Source organism: Taudactylus pleione, unplaced genomic scaffold (genome assembly GCF_031769625.1).
Source record: "Taudactylus pleione unplaced genomic scaffold, aTauple2 ptg000820l, whole genome shotgun sequence".
NCBI classification, from domain to species: Eukaryota; Metazoa; Chordata; class Amphibia; order Anura; family Myobatrachidae; genus Taudactylus; species Taudactylus pleione.
This window is the reverse complement of record NW_028285222.1, coordinates 600,973-621,797: the sequence shown is the minus strand read 5'-3', so window position 1 is coordinate 621,797 and position 20,825 is coordinate 600,973. Positions and strand designations below refer to the sequence as shown.

Here is a 20,825-nt window from a genome sequence, read left to right as displayed (position 1 = left end):
AATACATTTTTGAATTTGATGTGTGTGATTCTAAAAAAAAAAAAAAAAAAATCCAAAAAACAAAACCAAAAACCCTGCCTTATGTGCCATGTAACTAATATACGGATTGAATCATTTTCTTTTCCTCTCTAATGGCATGCGTAATTGCTCCAGGTTTACAGGCGTCCTTCACCCGCACTTATTTCGATTAGTGACTGATGCATTTCCATGGTAACCCACAGCAGAGAAAGAACCCGTTGCTAGAGTGTGGGCACAGAGAGATGTGGTCCTTATTCTGAGCTTACAACTTGTCTAAAATAACACATTTCTCCCTCTGTGGCTTTTTTTTTCTCCCCCCTTCTGCTATAAAAAAAAAAAAAGAAACCCTAAAAACCTCAGCACCTCTCATGCACTCTTCTGCATTTATTTTTTCATTGCTCATTTTTGCAAATATTTTATTTATGCTTTTATATTTTTTTTTTTGTACAAAAAGGATCAGACACCGATTTTTATTTTTTTATTTATTTTTTGCCGTGTGGATGTTACAGGACTTAGAAACTTTACATCAAGATAATGGGGAACAGTATGCATGAAGGGATGTGAGCATCAGGGGAAGGACGCCTTTTGGAATGTTGGGTCAGGGCGTCTCCACGTGAGATGGTCACATCTAGCTTGGAAACTATGGCAGAGAGTTCAAAATTCAAGAAGAAAGTGCATTTTGGAGGTACTGTGGGATGTGTATGTGTTTATTGTATCTCCGAGAAGCTAGCACATACAGTGGAAGACGTGGGGGGGAATTAGCAAACAATCTTGTTGTTCTAATGTATGTCGTTGTTTTTTTGTTTTGTTTTTTTGTATGTGTTCATTTAATTAACATTATTGTGTTATGCTAGCTGAGATTATCCACATGTTTCACTTGGACATGTAAAAATAATGATGGTAGGTTCACATATTTTTTAATAGGATACATTTTAGATCTGTGCTACAATAAAATGGCTAAATAAATTGTTTATTTAGCTTTCTGGTGTATTTTAGTTTTTTTTTTTTCTTGCCCTGCTATATATGTGGGTGATGAGTGTTTATTTTCCAGTTATATGACTGTCAAAATTGCCTGTGTGAATGAAAAGTGTAATTGTCATCAGTGCAGACAGACAGCTGTCATCGGCACTGTGGTTCAGGTAAGCAGTGTTTTACATGCCCCTGTGTGTGCTTCTGCCCGAAAGTGATTTTACTTGTAGGACAGCAAATTTGATTGCAGAAAGATTGGGACCACTTATTACAGTTTATATCGGCTGCATTTGGCTGTGCCTGCGGTGTGCCCCATAGCCAGTTTGTTTTGAGTGCAGGATCTTATGTACAGTCCGTGAGGGGTCTTACAAAGGCCTTGCTTTGTACTGGTTCATAATTAAATGTTTGTGGAACAGTAGAGGTCCAAAGAAGCAGCATAGAACTTCAATATGGGACAAATGTACAGTAGGTCTCAAGCTTTGGGAACCGCAAGTCACGTCTGGTCATGCTGGGACTTGTTCCACAAAAACTGAAGTACTGCATGTAGTTCATGCCTGGTGTAGAACATATGGTTAATGAGTCTCTTATAGAATATATGAAATACGTTCTATGGGTTGGAAATGGCAATTCTTCTGTACGTTCAGTAAATTGCTAATGCTGAGAAAAGGGCTGGAATTATTCTGTAAGCTACTATAACATCTTTGTGCTGTAACATCTTAATGTGGATTTTTACTGTTTTGTTTTTTTAAGGATAAAACCAGCAGTGAATAGCTTTGGGGTATAGCTGTTCTGCTGTTCATAATATAAGGTTGTATGGCGTCTGTATCTTTTTGCCCTTTGTGAGTCTAAGCATTGCATAAAACAAGGGGCTGTACCTTTTAACGTTGCATCCTCCATGCCTTGTTTCCCGTTTATAATTAAAGGCTTTGGAACGTAATTATAGGCCAGAGAAAGACGATTACACACAGATGCACATTCTGCAAAGGGTCTTTTCAAAATGGGACCTAGCTGTTAGATTTAAGACATGAGGTCAAGTCCTGGGCTGAAGTGTGCCCATCGCCTACACATGGGGAGGTGGCCATTTTGTGGGCTGTACCATTGTTCATATGAATGCAGGATATTCTTTCATTAGGAACTACTGACATCTCTGAGGCACTCTATCCCTTACTGAGGTCACTGTCTCCAGGCTGCACTCTAATGTACATTCACAGAGGCCACAAAATGGCCGTTACCACGGTACATAGGCTACAGGTGCACAGAAAAAGGATTGTCAAAATGATGTAATACCTCCCAACCGTCCTGATATCAACAGGACAGTCTCGCTTTTCGGATACTGTCCCGCTGTCCCACCCGCGGGTCGCAGTTTCCCGCAGTCGAGCGGAAAGTTGGGGGAGCATCTGCTCGCCGCTGCACAGCAGAGGAGCAGGTTAACACTGAATAAGTGCTAGGAGGAGAGCCTGGGGGCAGCTCAGCCGCTCTGGGAGAGTTGTGCATGGCCCCCCGAGTGACAAAAACTGGGGACATGGCGTGAAGGTACGCCCCCCTCCCCTAGGCCATATGCCCGTTTTTTGGATGGTGCGCACATGGTACAGAATTGACAAGTCCAATTGTTGGGATGTATGATTATTATACTGGTTATGTTATTAAAAAGTATAATGTGTAAATACTCCCAGCACCACAAATGTGTAGAACACACTGTAGGGTCCCAAATTCACATGTATGCAACCTAGATCTACCAGTTCACTTTATAGCATAGTGCCCCAAAGGTGATGCTGCTATAGGGAGGGAGGGAGGGAGGGAAGGAAGGGGAGGGGGTGGAGCCAGTGTGGAGGGACCCCTTTTTTTTTAATTAAACTTTTTTTATATTGTAAGAACATAGGCAAATGCAGTACAATGCACGCTGAGTCCAAACAAATGTACAAAGGGTAATGGAATTAAAGATTGTGGACCTCATTCAGAGTCGCTCGTTGCGGCCGCACGGTCGTACGCCACCGATGTTCACTATACTCCGCATGCGTAAAGTTCGCAATGCGCGTGCGCAAAGTAGCCGCTACCATCAGAAATTTCTCTCTCCTTGAACACAGCCAGGTCGGTAGTTTGAGTGACAGAATGAGGCATTTGTGGGTGGTAACAGGGGAAGGTGCTTGAAAACGGGGGAGTGGAGATCCGAACGCAGGCGTGCCTAATTATGCGAACAGCGTTTTGTGGGAGTGCATACGGTTTATGGGAGTGCATAATTAACAAAGTAGCGTCATGGCACATGTGACATGGGAGGTTTTTACACTGACATGATCATAGAGCTTAAGAGAGGGTATGGTCAACCTTAAGCTCTACGACCAGTTTCGATGGTTCCCGATGGTCTCGATTAATCCTTATATGCCCGGAGATGACGTGCAATGCGTACGAGAAGGGGGTGTATTTTTTTGTCTTCCGACCGCTTCCTCCCCTTGGTTGGCCAGCTACCGATCCGAACTTAGGGACGCAACTTGCGAGGGAATCATTTGAATATCCGGCCCCCTTTCCCGTACGACCGTGCAGCCGCTTCGACCGACTCTGAATGAGGTCCTGTGTGTAAACACATAATAAAGCCATATGGTACCAGATGTGGACTGTGTAACCAAAAAAATCCACTAAACTGTATCGATAAATCCCCAGTAGAGTCATCATCAACACAATTAGGAACAAAAGGGCCAAGGGGGACCTGTTGCTGCTTATTTCATGACTTATCTGTAGATTCAGTTGAGAGGTTCCATCGGATCCTCATACAACGTGTATCTGCGCACATGGCGGGGAATTACACGAGGAAAACCTCTCTGTCTGTGTAGTTGAATAAAAACGACTGAACCTTTCCTGCTTAATAACCTGACGGAACCTCGCCGCTAATTAAATGTCCCCACCTCTCCCCAAGTCATTCAACGAAAGCTCTCGGCTGATACTGAATGAAGGTATTACAGTCTGAGTCTCCCATATCCAAATATTCCGAAATACAGAATATTTTTCGCATGACTGAGAGAGTGGAACTTTTGCTTTTTAATGGTTCAATGTCCACAAACTTTGTTTAAGGCACAAAATTATTGAAAATATTGTATAGAATGACCTGCAGGCTGTGCGTATAAAGTGTATATGAAACATAAATGCAGTCTGTGTTTAGATTTGGGTCCCATTCCCAAGATATTTCATTATGATATGCAAATATTCTAAAATACAGAATATTCCGATATCCAAAATACCCCTGGTCCCAAGAATTTTGCATATGGAAGACTCAACCTGTATCAAAATTCAATTGTGTTATTTAATACTCAAAAAATATTAAAAAAAAATCACATTCAAAATAAAATCCAATTACATTTCACCCAATTTAAAAATAAATATTTTGTGAATGGATTTCCTGTGATATCCCTGCTCTGGTTTTCCCCAATCACCCACCACAGATTTGTTTTATGACTGAGTTGTATTTTATCTGGCACTAAATTGAATGCAGACATTTAACATGCAAACCCAGGGAGGATGATTGATAATTAATTTTTGCGCGTTAATTAGCTATAGTGTATTGCTTCCAGTATGGTGAAATGATACAGAATAGGAAATCAATATGGCCGCTATGTCCTGGTTACAGGAGTAGATGAATCCATTTAGAATATATGTAGTGTTTAATTTGTTACATTGATTGTGCATTAATGTGATAGGGCAGAGTAGGTACGAAGAGTTAATTACTGACACTTGAGCTAAATAACTGACTTCATTTTGTTTTCTTTTCTCTGACCTGATGTCTACAGTTAGTGGTTGTATGTAGTGTTCACTCTAGCACTCTGCACGTGTCACAAACCGTGCAGTTCCTCTATACTGCCAGGGGTGTCGCTCTCTGCTATGGTGCTTCTAGCACACTCAGCTGATGCAACAAACTGCTGAGGTACAGCATAGCATAGTGTGCTAGAAGCAGCAACGCCGGTATGCATGACACGTCGCATTCGGGATGCGACACATCCCGCCACCCTTCGCATGCATGCCGGTTTTATCAATGCCATGACGAACACCGCAAAGAACCCCTGTTTCGGTAAGAGCGGCCGTTTGCAATGGAGGGACTTTTGGGTCTCAGACCCAGAAGCCCCTCTGGCGTCCGTAGGCGCAGGAGGACACACGCGCCGGGCAGGGTGCTGGGATTGGATCCCTCACATAGCACTCTCCCAATAGAAGCCCATCGGCTTCTATAGGGTAACGGCAACCAGGAGATGGCGTTAGCCACCGCAACCAAGCCCCAGAGCGCATCGCATTCCGGGGCTTAGTGTTTATGAGTAATGCAGTCAAACCTGCATTTTTCGGGGGTTTGACCGCATTTCTACCTTTGCTACATCCCGCCCCAGAGCAGAGAGCGACACCACAGGCCGGAAGAAGGAACTGCGTGGGTTGTGACAGGTGCAGGGTGCTATAATGAACACTAGTATGTAATATTAATGAGGAACCTCCAGCCCAACTCTTGGCTCCTATGTTTTCTGTATAGATGAATAATGCTATGTCCATGTTAATTGCCTTTGGGGGGCAAAATATAAATAACATTTCTGTTTTCTTTTTTAAGAAACACGCACAGACAGGACAAAAAAATTGTTCCGTCACTATACTGTTGGATCTTACGACAGTTTTGAGGCTTCCAGGTAAGATCTGACCCTTTTTTATGTATGAAGTGTATTATCTGCCTGTGCCCTGGTATCAATGCAAAATACAGCCGTGTGATTAATAAGAATTGCATTCATGTCCTATTATGAAACCATGTGCACATTATAGGTATTGACTTTTGTGCTGACTTCAGGTGAAAAAAACAAATATTGCATATATTTGAATGTAATTGGTGAGTGGTGGACAACTCCTTTAACTGCTAGTTATCCAATAAACTCCCCAAAACTACACTGGTAAGAAGTTGTCTGCCTTTTTAATCTGCCGAAACTCCCACTGAACCTGTCTCCTCTCTGCCACTTGCAAATAACTTTATTGACACTAGAGAGGAGCTAATGACATAGGATGTTAAAGGAGATAATTTGAAAGCTATGTAACTAAAAAGGTGACATTTATAACAAAATAAAAAGTCTCCTTAGTATGGACCTTTTTGTCCCTACAGTATGTGTAACTTTGATTTTAATTTTTTTTTCCGTTACTTAGGGGCCCATTTATCAACGAGTTTTATCATACGCAAAGAGTTTTAAAACTCCTTGCTTATAATAAATGGTGTTCTAGCCAATCAGCTCCCAACTGTCAATTTTTAAACAGATGACAGTTGGGAGCTGATTGGCTGGAGCACCATTATCATACGCAACCAGTTTTAAAACTCTTTGCTTATGATAAAACTCGTTGATAAATGGGCCCCTTAATGCAATTCATTATGCTGATCAGCTAGGCGCACTAATGAATGGAAATGATGTTTTTTATATTCCCTGTCTTATATTTTGCCGCGTATGTTTACTACACTTGTCTATTCATATATTTCTGGCTGTGGTCTCGCTAACTCTTTGTGACTTTCCACCATGTTTTTCGATCTGTAGTTGCGGCAATTTCTGTGTCCTTATTCCATGACTTCAGCTGCAATGTTTATAAGGGGGGGGGGGGTATTTGAGCTTTTTAGTTTTAAATCTGATGCTATAACAATTTAAACATATGTATTTCATACAACACGCATCATAGTACGTTTACACTGTGCTTTTATCTTGCCCTAAAGTGGTTTACAATGTTCTACAAATGCATGAAAGGTTCGAACTCAAATAGTATTATACATAAGGGATAGGGAGGTAGGAGGCATTTTCAGACACGTATTTCCACCTCCTTGTCTTATGTGACTGCCTATATACCCCATAATTTTGATGTATTTGGGACCTTATTGGATTATGGAGACTTATGTGCATTAGTCGTCTTTTTGGTTTCAGTGTGGTCCTCACCTTGGTCATTTATACTTTTGTTGCTGTCTTTTTCCATGATTACTGCTTTGGTTCGTCAAAGGTTGCTGCATTGTTAGTCCCCCCAGCATCTCCTGGCCTCTCCTATCTCTTCCCTGGCCCTTCCCCATGAAGCCATGGCCCTTTTTTGGGTGCATTATGTCCCTTTGAAAAATGAGGGGGGCGCCAATGCTCTTTCTGGCACAGGGCACCAAAAAATCTAGTTACGGCTCTGCTAGTGTCCCTGGTACACTGGGAGCGGCTTTGCCTGCGGCTAAGATGAAAATAAGACAAAAAAGTTGGGAATCCCGACGCCAGCATCCTGTACCCCAACCCTATGAAACCCTTGGCAGGAATTTGGTGCTCCACAAAGGGTAACGATCCACATTGGTACTCAACTTTTTTGTCCTAGTGCCTTATGCTGGCCATACACCTGCACGATTTCAGGCCGATTGCCCGATTTTCGATGAGTCTTTAGATGGATCTTGTGAAAATCGTGTATTATTTTAGTAAGATAAGATCCGATTTGCGCTCCCGCAGCTGCTATAATCGGATCTTATGATCAGATGTGCAGTCCGTATGGTCCATTGTATCGTGTGCAGATCGTGCCGTTTATTCGCGCTCCATCGTGCAGCAATTCAAGTAATTTCAATGACTGTTTCCCTAATGAGCGCGTGAGGCACAGGATCGATCTTACGACAGATCCTGTGCTAAGAAAAACAACAAACATGTTGCCGGTACTGCCAGGGAGCTCTGGGGAGTCGGACGCTGAATCGGAACGTATGCTGGTCGTGCAGGCAGGGCCGTAGAGAGCCCGGCCGGGCCCTGGTAAAGGAGGGGGCGTGGCCTAATCGCGGGAGGTGTGGTCACGCCCCCTTGACCAAAAAAAGAGAAGTGATGCTGGGGAGGGGGTCGCTGTAAGATCCCCAGCCCAGCGCTAAGCAGCACAGCGACGCCGGGCCTCTCTACACCTGCACCCCAATACTCACTGTCGGGATGCATGTGCCCTGATTCTACTAACTACATCCCATCTCACACCATATGATGTAGAACACTCAGGTGATTGAGGTCACATCTGTAAAACCCTGTGTTTTTATTTTTATTATTTGCTGCATTACATACAAAAATACATTGCCATCATGCCTAGTCTTCCCGGTTAATTACCCAATGCCCCTTTGGCACCAGGACTCTTAAGCACGTTTCTCTTTAGTGGGTGGAGGGTGTACGTGTCCTGGTCAGGGCTAGCTAATAACACTGGTCATGCTAAGTATGTGGCATTGTAGTTTGTTTTTTAGTCTTGTTTCTAAATAATTTTCTTTCCTGTAAAGTTCATCCAACTCTGCTTTACTCCGCTATCTGGTGGTGCCTAAACTTCCTGCCATCTTGGCTCTTCTCGCTCCTTCTATTCGTGGTTAAACATTTTCCCTTTATTTTTGGCTCTGTTTTTCACCCGTTGAATTACGATGCCCCCCCCCCTCTCCCCCTTACCTCCTCCTCCGTCGTTGTCACCAGTCTGAATGCTGCACTGATTTTTCCCTGTACTGCTATGCATAATTACTCATAATTAGCAGTGTGGGCTGACTGACTATTGATCTTACAAGGATTTAGCATCTGTTCTGTAGACACTGCACTTCAGTTGAACACGGTGTAATCTTTGCAGCGCGTACCTGTCTGCGGAACACCGCTACCTGCTGACCCAGCCGTCAGTCCGCACAGCGTATGGTCTGTCAGAGATGGTTTAGGTCGTGTGAGGTGAAATGTGTATGATGTGTGTAATTTTAAACTGAGGGGTCTATTTACTAAGCAGTGTTAGGAGACAGAGTGATAAGGTACCAGCCAATCAGCTCCTAACTGCCATCTCACAGGCTGTGTTTGAAAAATGACAGTTAGGAGCTGATTGGCTGGCACCTTATCACTTTTCACTCTGTCTCCTAACACTGCTTAGTAAATAGACCCCTAAAGCAGGTAAAGACTATTATTGTAAAATGAAAACTGTCGCACAGTTTCCCTTTTCTGATTCAGCAGAAAGTTCCAGAAATCTACACTTTGTTCCATGAGTTGCTGTTTTGTAGTGGTTAGTTGGCATTATTATGATGGGCGGGCGTTTAATATTCAGCTAGATTTTCATACTTCACACACTAAGGGGGAGAATTACTAAAGTGGGGTTTACTGCAGGTTTTTCAGCGGCTTTATGTGCGAAAACAATACCAGACGCACGTAGAAAGAATCCATGTCCAGCAATGTACAAATGCGTCGTCATACACTCAGGGGTATATTTGCTGAAGTGCAGGGTTTTTAGAAGTGGGGATGTTGCCCATAGCAACCAATTAGATTCTAGCTATTATCTTCTATAAGGTGCAGTAGAATCTGACTGGTTGCTATGAGCAACATCTCCACTTCTAAACACCTGCACTTTAGTAAATATACCCCCTAGTCTCAATATGCCATTTGGCACAAGAGTGAGCTGCTCCGAGAGGTATAGCGTTTTTTTAGCTCAAATGTTCATCTTAGTCGCAAGTTCGCAACGCAACGAGTATCCGCCGATTCATTTTACATGCAACACTTGTGCGTTTGTGTGCGGCTGAGTCCCGAATCTGTACAACGGAACTTGGCGTGACAAAAATCCGCGGCCGCTGCAATGTAGCGCTTCGTATACAGATTCAGACGCAGTCACGCACAGATATACAAGTGTCGCATATTAAATGAATCAGGGCAGTCTTGTGAAGCGGTATTGTCACATCGCGTTGTGACGAAGACACATTTTCTGGCTAAAAAGATGCTCAACACAAACCAAGACACAGGGAAACTGGGGCGCCGGGAAGGGATGTTCAGCGCGACTGCGGCGAAAGCCTATGAGAACACATCTGTATCAAGTTGAAGTTTGCTAAACCGTCTGTCCAAACCAGCAGACCACATGCTACAAGTGTGCTCTATAAATGGTTCCCCAGCATATACATAAAGTCTTGTCCCCATAATGTAATAATACATTAGCATTACCCCCATAAATAAGTCAGTCAGTGTTGTCTCCCTAATAAATATCTACCATTCTCTATTTTTCTGTTCTGACAGGCCAGATAGTACAAACTGCGAGCTGGCCCGAATGCAGTAGTCTATGAGATTCCAGCAGCAATGAGATATTGGTGGTATAGCTGTTACATTTATGGCGGCTATTTGTTTTCAGGAAAAATCAGCCTGGTTTTCCCTAAAAACATACTGTATTGCCACTTTAAATACCTGCCTTTGCCTTAATTGTATTCAGATTAGAACTGTGGGCCTGATTCAGAGCCGAACGCTCTGACCAGAGCGCTCGCTCTGAATCAGGGCCCTCCTCCATGAAAATGGAGCGGCCTCCCGGCCGCTCGCATAGCTGTGGGTGACCACCCACAGCATATGCGAGCGTCCATGATGATGGTTGCGATGGTCTTGACCATCGCGACCATCGGGCTTGCGACGGAGACCCTGCGGTAGGGTCTCGCTGCCGCAAGCCCAGGAGTGATTTTGGCTCTATCAGAGCCAAAATCACTCCCACTGACATCACTAGTGATGTCAGTGGGGCCGGCTTCAGACGGTAGGCGTTCCCATGGGAACGCCTCCGTCTGGCAGGCACGCCCCCGGCACGCCCACCAAAGGGGGCGTGCTGTCAATCAACATCGACAGCACGCCCCCTTTGGTGCGAGACCCGGAGTGATGGAGAGCCCGTCGCTCGCCGGGTCTCGCGCATGCGCATGACGGAGCTCCCTCCGTCGTGCGCATGCGCAGTGGGGGAATATCGACCCGCTTGCGAGCGTCCTGCGCTCGTGAGCGGGTCTGAATGACCCCCTGTGGCACTAAATTTAAAGCGGCAATTGGTATATGGTAAAACCAGATTCGTAGTCGTAAAATAAAAAAAAATGCCACTTATATTTAAGCTATTATATCATCGAAATCATATCGATTCCAGAAAATCTGAACCCATTACATTTATCCCATAGCATGCGATTTGAGTTATTTTGTCCCACACAGTGTATTACTCAGATATGACGCACACTAATGCTGGATACACACCTGAGCGATGGATTGGCCGTTCGCCCAACGGGCCGACTGATTCACTGATTTGGTTACTGTGCTGCACATAATTTGTCAATATACACTTACCAATCAGCCGGCCGACATTACTGATCACAGGAAATAGAAGTGCCGCCATTGTCGGCAGTTCTTGCAGCCGGCATATGGGTCGGTTGGTGGGCCACCCATACATACATGCAGGTGCACCGATATATCTGCATGATATATATCGGCTACGGCTGTTCTGCAGAGCCGACCTAATATGTCTGTGAATGGCGTCGTCACAGACATATCGGGTGTACGTACCTGCCGATGCACAAACGATATAATGACAAGTGTGTACCCAGCTGTGTAATACAGAGTGTGGTGTTACAGTAGCTGTATGTGACATACGGATACAGTGTGTAATACAGAATGTAATGTTAAGGCTCATACACATTATACGATGTGCTGTATGAGCTATATTGGTGAAAGATATTGGGTGTACACATTGAATTATATAGTTTATATCGTTCAGTGACGTCATCCTGCCACATCCCTGAACAGGCACTTTCTGACTATATCAGATTGGCCTGATGTCAGATTGGCCTGCATGTTTACACGACAGCAAACATTGTTAACAACCCACTGGAGCATGCATCGTTGGTTGTTCAATGCATACACACTGGACGATATAACGATATATCGTTATCGCTCATATTGTTCACTTTTCTCGTCTAGTGTGTATGCCTCATTAAAGTAGCAGTATGTGATGTGTAATGCACTGTGTGGTGTTATAGTAGCTGTATCTGATGTATGGATACAGTGTAATACAGAGTGTAGTGTTACAGTAGCAATAAGTGATATGCAGGTACAGTATAATATAGTGTGTGTTACAGTAGCAGTATGTGATGTACAGATACAGTAGTATAATATTGAGTGTAGTGTTACAGTAGCATTATGTGATGTACAGATACAGTATAATATAGAGTGTGGTGTGACAGTATGTGATGTACAGATACAGTAGTATAATATATAGTGTAGTGTTACAGTAGCAGTATGTTATGTACAGATACAGTAGTATAATATAGAATGTGGTGTTACAGTAGCAGTATGTGATGTACAGATACAGTAGTATAATACAGTGTGTGTTGTTACAGTAGCAGTATGTGATGTACAGATACAGTAGTATAATATAGAGTGTAGTGTTACAGTAGTAGTATGTGATGTACAAATACAGTAGCATAATATAGTGTGTGGTGTAGCAGTATGTGATGTACAGATACAGTAGTATAATATAGAGTGTGGTGTTACAGTAGCAGTATGTGATGTACAGATACAGTAGTATAATATAGAGTGTGGTGTTACAGTAACAGTATGTGATGTACAGATACAGTAGTATAATATAGAGTGTGGTGTTACAGTAGCAGAATGTGATGTACAGATACAGTAGTATGATATAGAGTGTGGTGTTACAGTAGCAGTGTGTGATGTACAGATACAGTGTAATGCAGAGTGTAGTGTTACAGTAGTATGTGATGTACAGCTACAATAGTATAATATAGAGTGTAGTGTTACAGTAGCAGTATGTGATGTACAGATACAGTAGTATAATATAGAGTGTGGTGTTACAGTAGTAGTATGTGTATGTGAGAGATACAGTGTAATGCAGAGTGTAGTGTTACAGTAGTAGTATGTGATGTACAAATACAGTAGTATAATATAGAGTGTGGTGTTACAGTAGCAGTATGTGATGTACAGATACAGTAGTATAATATAGAGTGTAGTGTTACAGTAACAGTATGTGATGTACAGATGCAGTAATATAATATAGACTGTAGTGTTACAGTAGTAGTATGTGATGTACAGATACAGTAGTATAATATAGAGTGTAGTGTTACAGTAACAGTATGTGATGTACAGATGCAGTAATATAATATAGAGTGTAGTGTTACAGTAGTAGCATGTGATGTACAGATACAGTAGTATAATATAGACTGTAGTGTTACAGTAGTAGTAGTATGTGATGTACAGATACAGTAATATAATATAGAGTGTAGTGTTACAGTAGTAGCATGTGATGTACAGATACAGTAGTATAATATAGACTGTAGTGTTACAGTAGTAGTATGTGATGTACAGATACAGTAGTATAATATAGAGTGTAGTGTTACAGTAGCAGTATGCTATGTACAGATACATTGTAATGCAGAGTGTAGTGTTACAGTAGCAGTATGTGATGTACAGATACAGTAGTATAAATTAGAGGATTGTGTTACAGTAGCAGTATGCTATGTACAGATACAGTGTAATGCAGAGTGTAGTGTTACAGTAGCAGTATGTGATGTACAGATACAGTATAATATAGAGTGTAGTGTTACAGTAGCAGTATGTGATGTACAGATACAGTAGTATAATACAGTGAGCCTGATTCAGACCCGCTCACTAGATACAGCCACTCGCTCCCAGCGTATGCAAATTCAGCTAAGTGACGTCAAGGTAGGCGATTGCACGGCAAGACATAAGCACGCCCACTATGTCTTGGCGTGCGATCACTTTGTGCATGCAGATGCCGACCAGCCTGTCTTTAGCCGACCACTAGCGTACTCATCTCCAGGAAGTATATACAACCATCGGTACATCGGGTTTCATCGGAACTGACAGCAGCGCTTGCAGTTGACTGTACCCTACCGCAAGCACTGCGAGCGCTTCAGTGTATAATTCAACCAGGTGACATGTCCTATGACGCTGCCTGTTAATTATGCACGCCTCTGAAACAGCGATGCATGTGCAATTGCATAACATCAGCCAGGAACAAGCGAGCGGCTGCTTGCGAACGGGTCTGAATCAGGCCCAGAGTGTGGTGTGATAGTAGCAGTATGTGTTACAGTAACAGCATGTGATGTACAGATGCAGTATAATACAGAGTGTGGTGTTACAGTAACAGCATGTGATGTACAGATACAGTATAATACAGAGTGTGGTGTTACAGTAACAGCATGTGATGTACAGATACAGTGTAATACAGAGTGTGGTGTTACAGTAGCAGTATGTGATGTACAGATACAGTGTAATACAGAGTGTGGTGTTACAGTAACAGCATGTGATGTACAGATACAGTATAATACAGAGTGTGGTGTTACAGTAACAGCATGTGATGTACAGATACAGTGTAATACAGAGTGTGGTGTTACAGTAGCAGTATGTGATGTACAGATACAGTATAATACAGAGTGTGGTGTTACAGTAACAGCATGTGATGTACAGATACAGTATAATACAGAGTGTAGTGTTACAGTAGCAGCATGTGATGTACAGATACAGTATAATACAGAGTGTGGTGTTACAGTAGCAGTATGTGATGTACAGATACAGTGTAATACAGAGTGTGGTGTTACAGTAGCAGTATGTGATGTAGGGATACAGTGTAATACAGAGTGTGGTGTTACAGTAGCAGCATGTGATGTACAGATACAGTATAATACAGAGTGTAGTGTTACAGTAGCAGCATGTGATGTACAGATACAGTATAATACAGAGTGTAGTGTTACAGTAGCAGTATGTGATGTACAGATACAGTGTAATACAGAGTGTGGTGTTACAGTAGCAGTAGTGATGTACAGATACAGTATAATACAGAGTGTGGTGTTACAGTAGCAGTATGTGATGTAGGAATACAGTGTAATACAGAGTGTGATGTTACAGTAGTAGTATGTGATGTACAGATACAGTGTAATACAGAGTGTGGTGTTATAGTAGCAGTATGTGATATGCGGAAGCAGAGTAATGCACAGTTCGGTGTTACAGTAGCAGTATGTGATGTAGGGATTCAGTGTAATGGAGAGTGTGGTGTTACAGTAGCAGTATGTGATGTAGGGATACAGTGTAATGGAGAGTGTGGTGTTACAGTAGCAGTATGTGATGTAGGGATACAGTGTAATCAGAGTGTGGTGTTACAGTAGCAGCATGTTATGTACAGAAACAGTAGTGTAATACAGAGTGTGTTGTTACAGTAGCAGTATGTGATGTACAGATACAGTATAATACAGAGTGTGATGTTACAGTAGCAGCATGTTATGTACAGAAACAGTAGTGTAATACAGAGTGTGTTGTTACAGTAGTAGTATGTGATGTACGGATACAGTGTAATGCAGAGTGTGATGTTACGGTAGCAGTATGTGATGTAGGGATACAGTGTAATGCACAGTTTGGTGTTACAGTACAGTATGTGATGTACCGATACAGTGTAATGCACAGGTTGGTGTTACAGTAGCAGTATGTGATGTAGCGATGCAGTGTAATACAGAGTGTGGTGTTACAGTAGCAGTATGTGATGTGCAGTTACAGTGTAATACAGAGTATGGTGCTACAGTACAGTATGTGTTGTACGGATACAGTGTAATGCAGTATGTGATGTACGGATGCAGTGTAATGCAGAGTGTATTGTTACAGTAGCAGTATGTGATGTACAGATATAGTAGTATAATATAGAGTGTGGTGTTACAGTAGCAGTATGTTATATGCAGATACAGTAGTATAATATAGAGTGTAGTGTTACAGCAACAGTATGTGATGTACAGTTACAGTAGTATAATATAGAGTGGTGTTACAGTAGCAGTATGTGTATTGTACTACTGTATCTGTACATCACATACTGCTACTGTAACATCAGTCTATATTATACTGTATCCATACATCACATACTGCTACTGTAACACCACACTCTGTATTACACTGTATGCATACATAACTCTGTATTATACTACTGTATCTGTACATCAGAGTGGTGTTATGGCACAGTATGTGATGTACGGATACAGTGTAATACAGAGTGTGGTATTACAGTAGCAGTATGTTATGTACACATACAGTAGTATAATACAGAGTGTGGTGTTACAGTAGCAGCATGTTATGTACAGAAACAGTAGTATAATATAGCGTGTGTTGTTACAATAGTAGTATGTGATGTAATGCAGAGTGTGATGTTACAGTAGCAGTATGTGATATGTGGAAACAGTGTACTACAGAGTGTGGTATTATGTTAGCAGTATCTGATGTAGCGATACAGTGTAATACAGAGTGTGGTGTTACAGTAGCAGTATGTGATGTACGGATACAGTATAATATAGACTGATGTTACAGTAGCAGTATGTGATGTACAGATACAGTGTAATACAGAGTGTGATGTTACAGTAGCAGTATGTGATATAGCGATACAGTGTAATACAGAGTGTAGTGTTACAGTCTCAGTATGTGATGTACAGATACACTAGTATAATATAGAGTGTTGTGTTACAGTAGCAGTATGTGATATACAGATACAGTAGTGTAATATAGAGTGTGGTGTTACAGTAGCAGTATGTGATTTCAGGGATACAGTGTAATGCAGAGTGTGGTGTTACAGTAGCAGTATGTGATGTACAGATACAGTATAATACAGTGTGTGGTGTTACAGTAGCAGCATGTTATGTACAGAAAATGTAGTATAATATAGCGTGTGTTGTTACAGTAGTAGTATGTGATGTAGCGATACAGTGTAATACAGAGTGTTGTGTTACAGTAGTAGTAGTGATGTAGAGATACAGTATAATTCAGAGTGTGATGTTACAGTAGCAATAGTGATGTACAGATACAGTGTAATACAGTGTGTGGTGTTACAGTAGCAGCATGTTATGTACAGATACAGTAGTATAATATAGCGTGTGTTGTTACAGTAGTAGTATGTTATGTAGCGATACAGTGTAATCCAGAGTGTGGTGTTACTTTAGTAGTAGTGATGTACAGATACAGTATAATACAGAGTGTGGTGTTACAGTAGCAGTATGTGATGTACAGATACAGTATAATACAGAGTGTGGTGTTACAATAGCAGTATGTTATGTACGGATACAGTATAATACAGAGTGTGGTGTTACAGTAGCAGTATGTGATGTACAGATACAGTATAATACAGAGTGTGGTGTTACAATAGCAGTATGTTATGTACAGATACAGTATAATACAGAGTGTGGTGTTACAGTAGCAGCATGTTATGTACAGAAACAGTAGTGTAATACAGTGTGTGTTGTTACAGTAGTAGTATGTGATGTACGGATACAGTGTAATGCAGAGTGTGATGTTACAGTAGCAGTATGTGATATGCGGAAACAGTGTACTACAAAGTGTGGTATTATGTTAGCAGTATCTGATGTAGCGATACAGTGTAATACAGAGTGTTGTGTTACAGTAGTAGTAGTGATGTAGAGATACAGTATAATTCAGAGTGTGATGTTACAGTAGCAATAGTGATGTACAGATACAGTGTAATACAGTGTGTGGTGTTACAGTAGCAGCATGTTATGTACAGATACAGTAGTATAATATAGCGTGTGTTGTTACAGTAGTAGTATGTTATGTAGCGATACAGTGTAATCCAGAGTGTGGTGTTACTTTAGTAGTAGTGATGTACAGATACAGTATAATACAGAGTGTGGTGTTACAGTAGCAGTATGTGATGTACAGATACAGTATAATACAGAGTGTGGTGTTACAATAGCAGTATGTTATGTACGGATACAGTATAATACAGAGTGTGGTGTTACAGTAGCAGTATGTGATGTACAGATACAGTATAATACAGAGTGTGGTGTTACAATAGCAGTATGTTATGTACAGATACAGTATAATACAGAGTGTGGTGTTACAGTAGCAGCATGTTATGTACAGAAACAGTAGTGTAATACAGTGTGTGTTGTTACAGTAGTAGTATGTGATGTACGGATACAGTGTAATGCAGAGTGTGATGTTACAGTAGCAGTATGTGATATGCGGAAACAGTGTACTACAAAGTGTGGTATTATGTTAGCAGTATCTGATGTAGCGATACAGTGTAATGCAGAGTGTGGTGTTACAGTAGCAGTATGTGATGTAGGGATACAGTGTAATGGAGAGTGTGGTGTTACAGTAGCTGTATGTGATGTAGGGATACAGTGTAATGCAGAGTGTGGTGTTACAGTAGCAGCATGTGATGTACAGATACAGTATAATACAGAGTGTGGTGTTACAGTAGCAGCATGTTATGTACAGAAACAGTAGTGTAATACAGAGTGTGTTGTTACAGTAGCAGTATGTGATGTAGGGATACAGTGTAATGCAGAGTGTGGTGTTACAGTAGCAGCATGTGATGTACAGATACAGTATAATACAGAGTGTGGTGTTACAGTAGCAGCATGTTATGTACAGAAACAGTAGTGTAATACAGTGTGTGTTGTTACAGTAGTAGTATGTGATGTACGGATACAGTGTAATGCAGAGTGTGATGTTACAGTAGCAGTATGTGATAAGCGGAAACAGTGTACTACAAAGTGTGGTATTATGTTAGCAGTATCTGATGTAGCGATACAGTGTAATGCAGAGTGTGGTGTTACAGTAGCAGTATGTGATGTAGGGATACAGTGTAATGGAGAGTGTGGTGTTACAGTAGCTGTATGTGATGTAGGGATACAGTGTAATGCAGAGTGTGGTGTTACAGTAGCAGCATGTGATGTACAGATACAGTATAATACAGAGTGTGGTGTTACAGTAGCAGCATGTGATGTACAGATACAGTATAATACAGAGTGTGGTGTTACAGTAGCAGCATGTTATGTACAGAAACTGTAGTGTAATACAGAGTGTGGTGTTACAGTAGCAGTATGTGATGTAGGGATACAGTGTAATGCAGAGTGTGGTGTTACAGTAGCAGTATGTGATGTGCAGTTACAGTGTAATACAGAGTATGGTGCTACAGTATGTGTTGTAAGGATACAGTGTAATGCAGGATGTGGTGTTACAGTAGCAGTATATGATGTAGGGATACAGTGTAATGCACAGTTTGGTGTTATGGTACAGTATGTTATGTATGGATGACGTGTAATACAGAGTGTGGTGTTACAGTAGCAGTATGTGATGTACAGATACAGTAGTATAATACAGAGTGGTGTTATGGTACAATTTGTTATGTATGGATGATGTGTAATACAGAGTGTGGTATTACAGTAGCAGTATGTGATGTGCAGGTACAGTGTAATTCAGAGTATGATATTATAGTACAGTATGTTTTGTATGGATACAGTGTACCTGGGCTAAAATGGGCTTCAAAATGGGGAAAGAACACACTGCAGTACTATTTCTACACATCAAATACTGTATCCATACATCTGTCACTGCATTACACTGTATTCACACATATCACGTTCGCTAGCCCCGTTGAGCAACTGAAGTTCAGTCGCTACGGGGCTCGCAACAAGACGGGCGGCTGTCGATATTGATTGCCAGCTCGCCCCGTTTTGTAGGCGGGGAGGGGGGGGTGGCTGCACAAACGACTGTGTTCCATTAGGAACGCCTGGCGTTTATAGGGCGGACTAACTGACATCACTACTGATGTCAGTAGTGGGCTTCCTGCTCTATTAGAGCAGGGAGTCCACTCGGGCTTGCGGCAGGGTCTCGTCGCAAGCCCGATGGTCGTGATAATCTCAACGGTCTCCAGCCCGCTCGCACAAGCTGTGGGTGGTCACCCACAGCTTTGTGAGCGGCCGGAAACAAACAACCAAAAAAACGCCCACATTCAGAGCGAGCACCCGCTAGCAGCGACCAGCTCTGAATCAGGGCCTATATCCACACATCATACACTTTATTACACTGTGTCCACACATCACATACTGTATTACACTATATCCACACATCATACACTTTGTTACACTGTAACCACACATCACACACTGTAACCACACATCACACACTGCATTACACTGTGTCCACACATCACATACTGTATTACACTATATCCACACAGCATACACTTTATTACACTGTAACCACACATCACACTATAACCACACATCACACACTGCATTACACTGTGTCCACACATCACATACTGTATTACACTAGATCCACACAGCATACACTTTATTACACTGTAACCACACAACACACACTGTAACCACACATCACATACTGCATTACACTGTGTCCACACATCACATACTGTATTACACTGTATCCACACAGCATACACTTTATTACACTGTAACCACACATCACACACTATAACCACACATCACACACTGCATTACACTGTGTCCACACATCACATACTGTATTACACTATATCCACACATCATACACTTTATTACACTGTAACCACACATCACACACTATAATCACACATCACACACTGCATTACACTGTGTCCACACATCACATACTGCATTACACTATATACACACCATACACTTTATTACACTGTAACCACACATCACTCAATGTATCCACACATCACATACTGCATTACACTATAACCACACATCACACACTGCATTACAATGTAACCACACATTATACACACATCATACACTGCATTACACTATAACCACACATCATACACACATCATGCACTGCATTACACTGTATCCACACATCACACACTGCATTATACTGTATCCACACATCACACACTGCATTACACTATAACCACACATCATACACACATCACACACTGCATTACACTGTAACCACACATCATACACACATCATACTGCATTACACTATAACCACACATCATACACTGCATTATACTGTATCCACACATCACACACTGCATTACATTGTAACCACACATCATACACTGCATTACACTGTAACCACACATCATACTGTATCCACACATCACACACTGCATTACACTGTATCCACACACCACATACTGCATTACACTGTATCTGCACATCACACACTGCATTACACTGTAACCACACATCACACGCTGCATTACACTGTATCCACACACCACATACTGCATTACACTGTATCCACACATTACACACACTGCATTACACTGTATCCACATATCACACACTGCATTACACTGTATCCACA

General features: G+C 41.8%; 1 protein-coding gene across 3 annotated transcripts in view; it reads left to right on the top strand.

Annotated features, from left to right (window-relative positions):
- SHANK2 (SH3 and multiple ankyrin repeat domains 2) overlaps positions 1 to 20,825 on the top strand; it is a 607,737-nt gene that overhangs the window by 278,842 nt on the left and 308,070 nt on the right. For all 3 annotated transcript variants that reach the window (XM_088458264.1, XM_088458263.1, XM_088458265.1), the window contains one exon: positions 5,561 to 5,636. In XM_088458264.1, the coding sequence (XP_088314390.1) occupies positions 5,561 to 5,636 (76 nt within the window). The remainder of the gene's footprint in view (positions 1 to 5,560; positions 5,637 to 20,825) is intronic.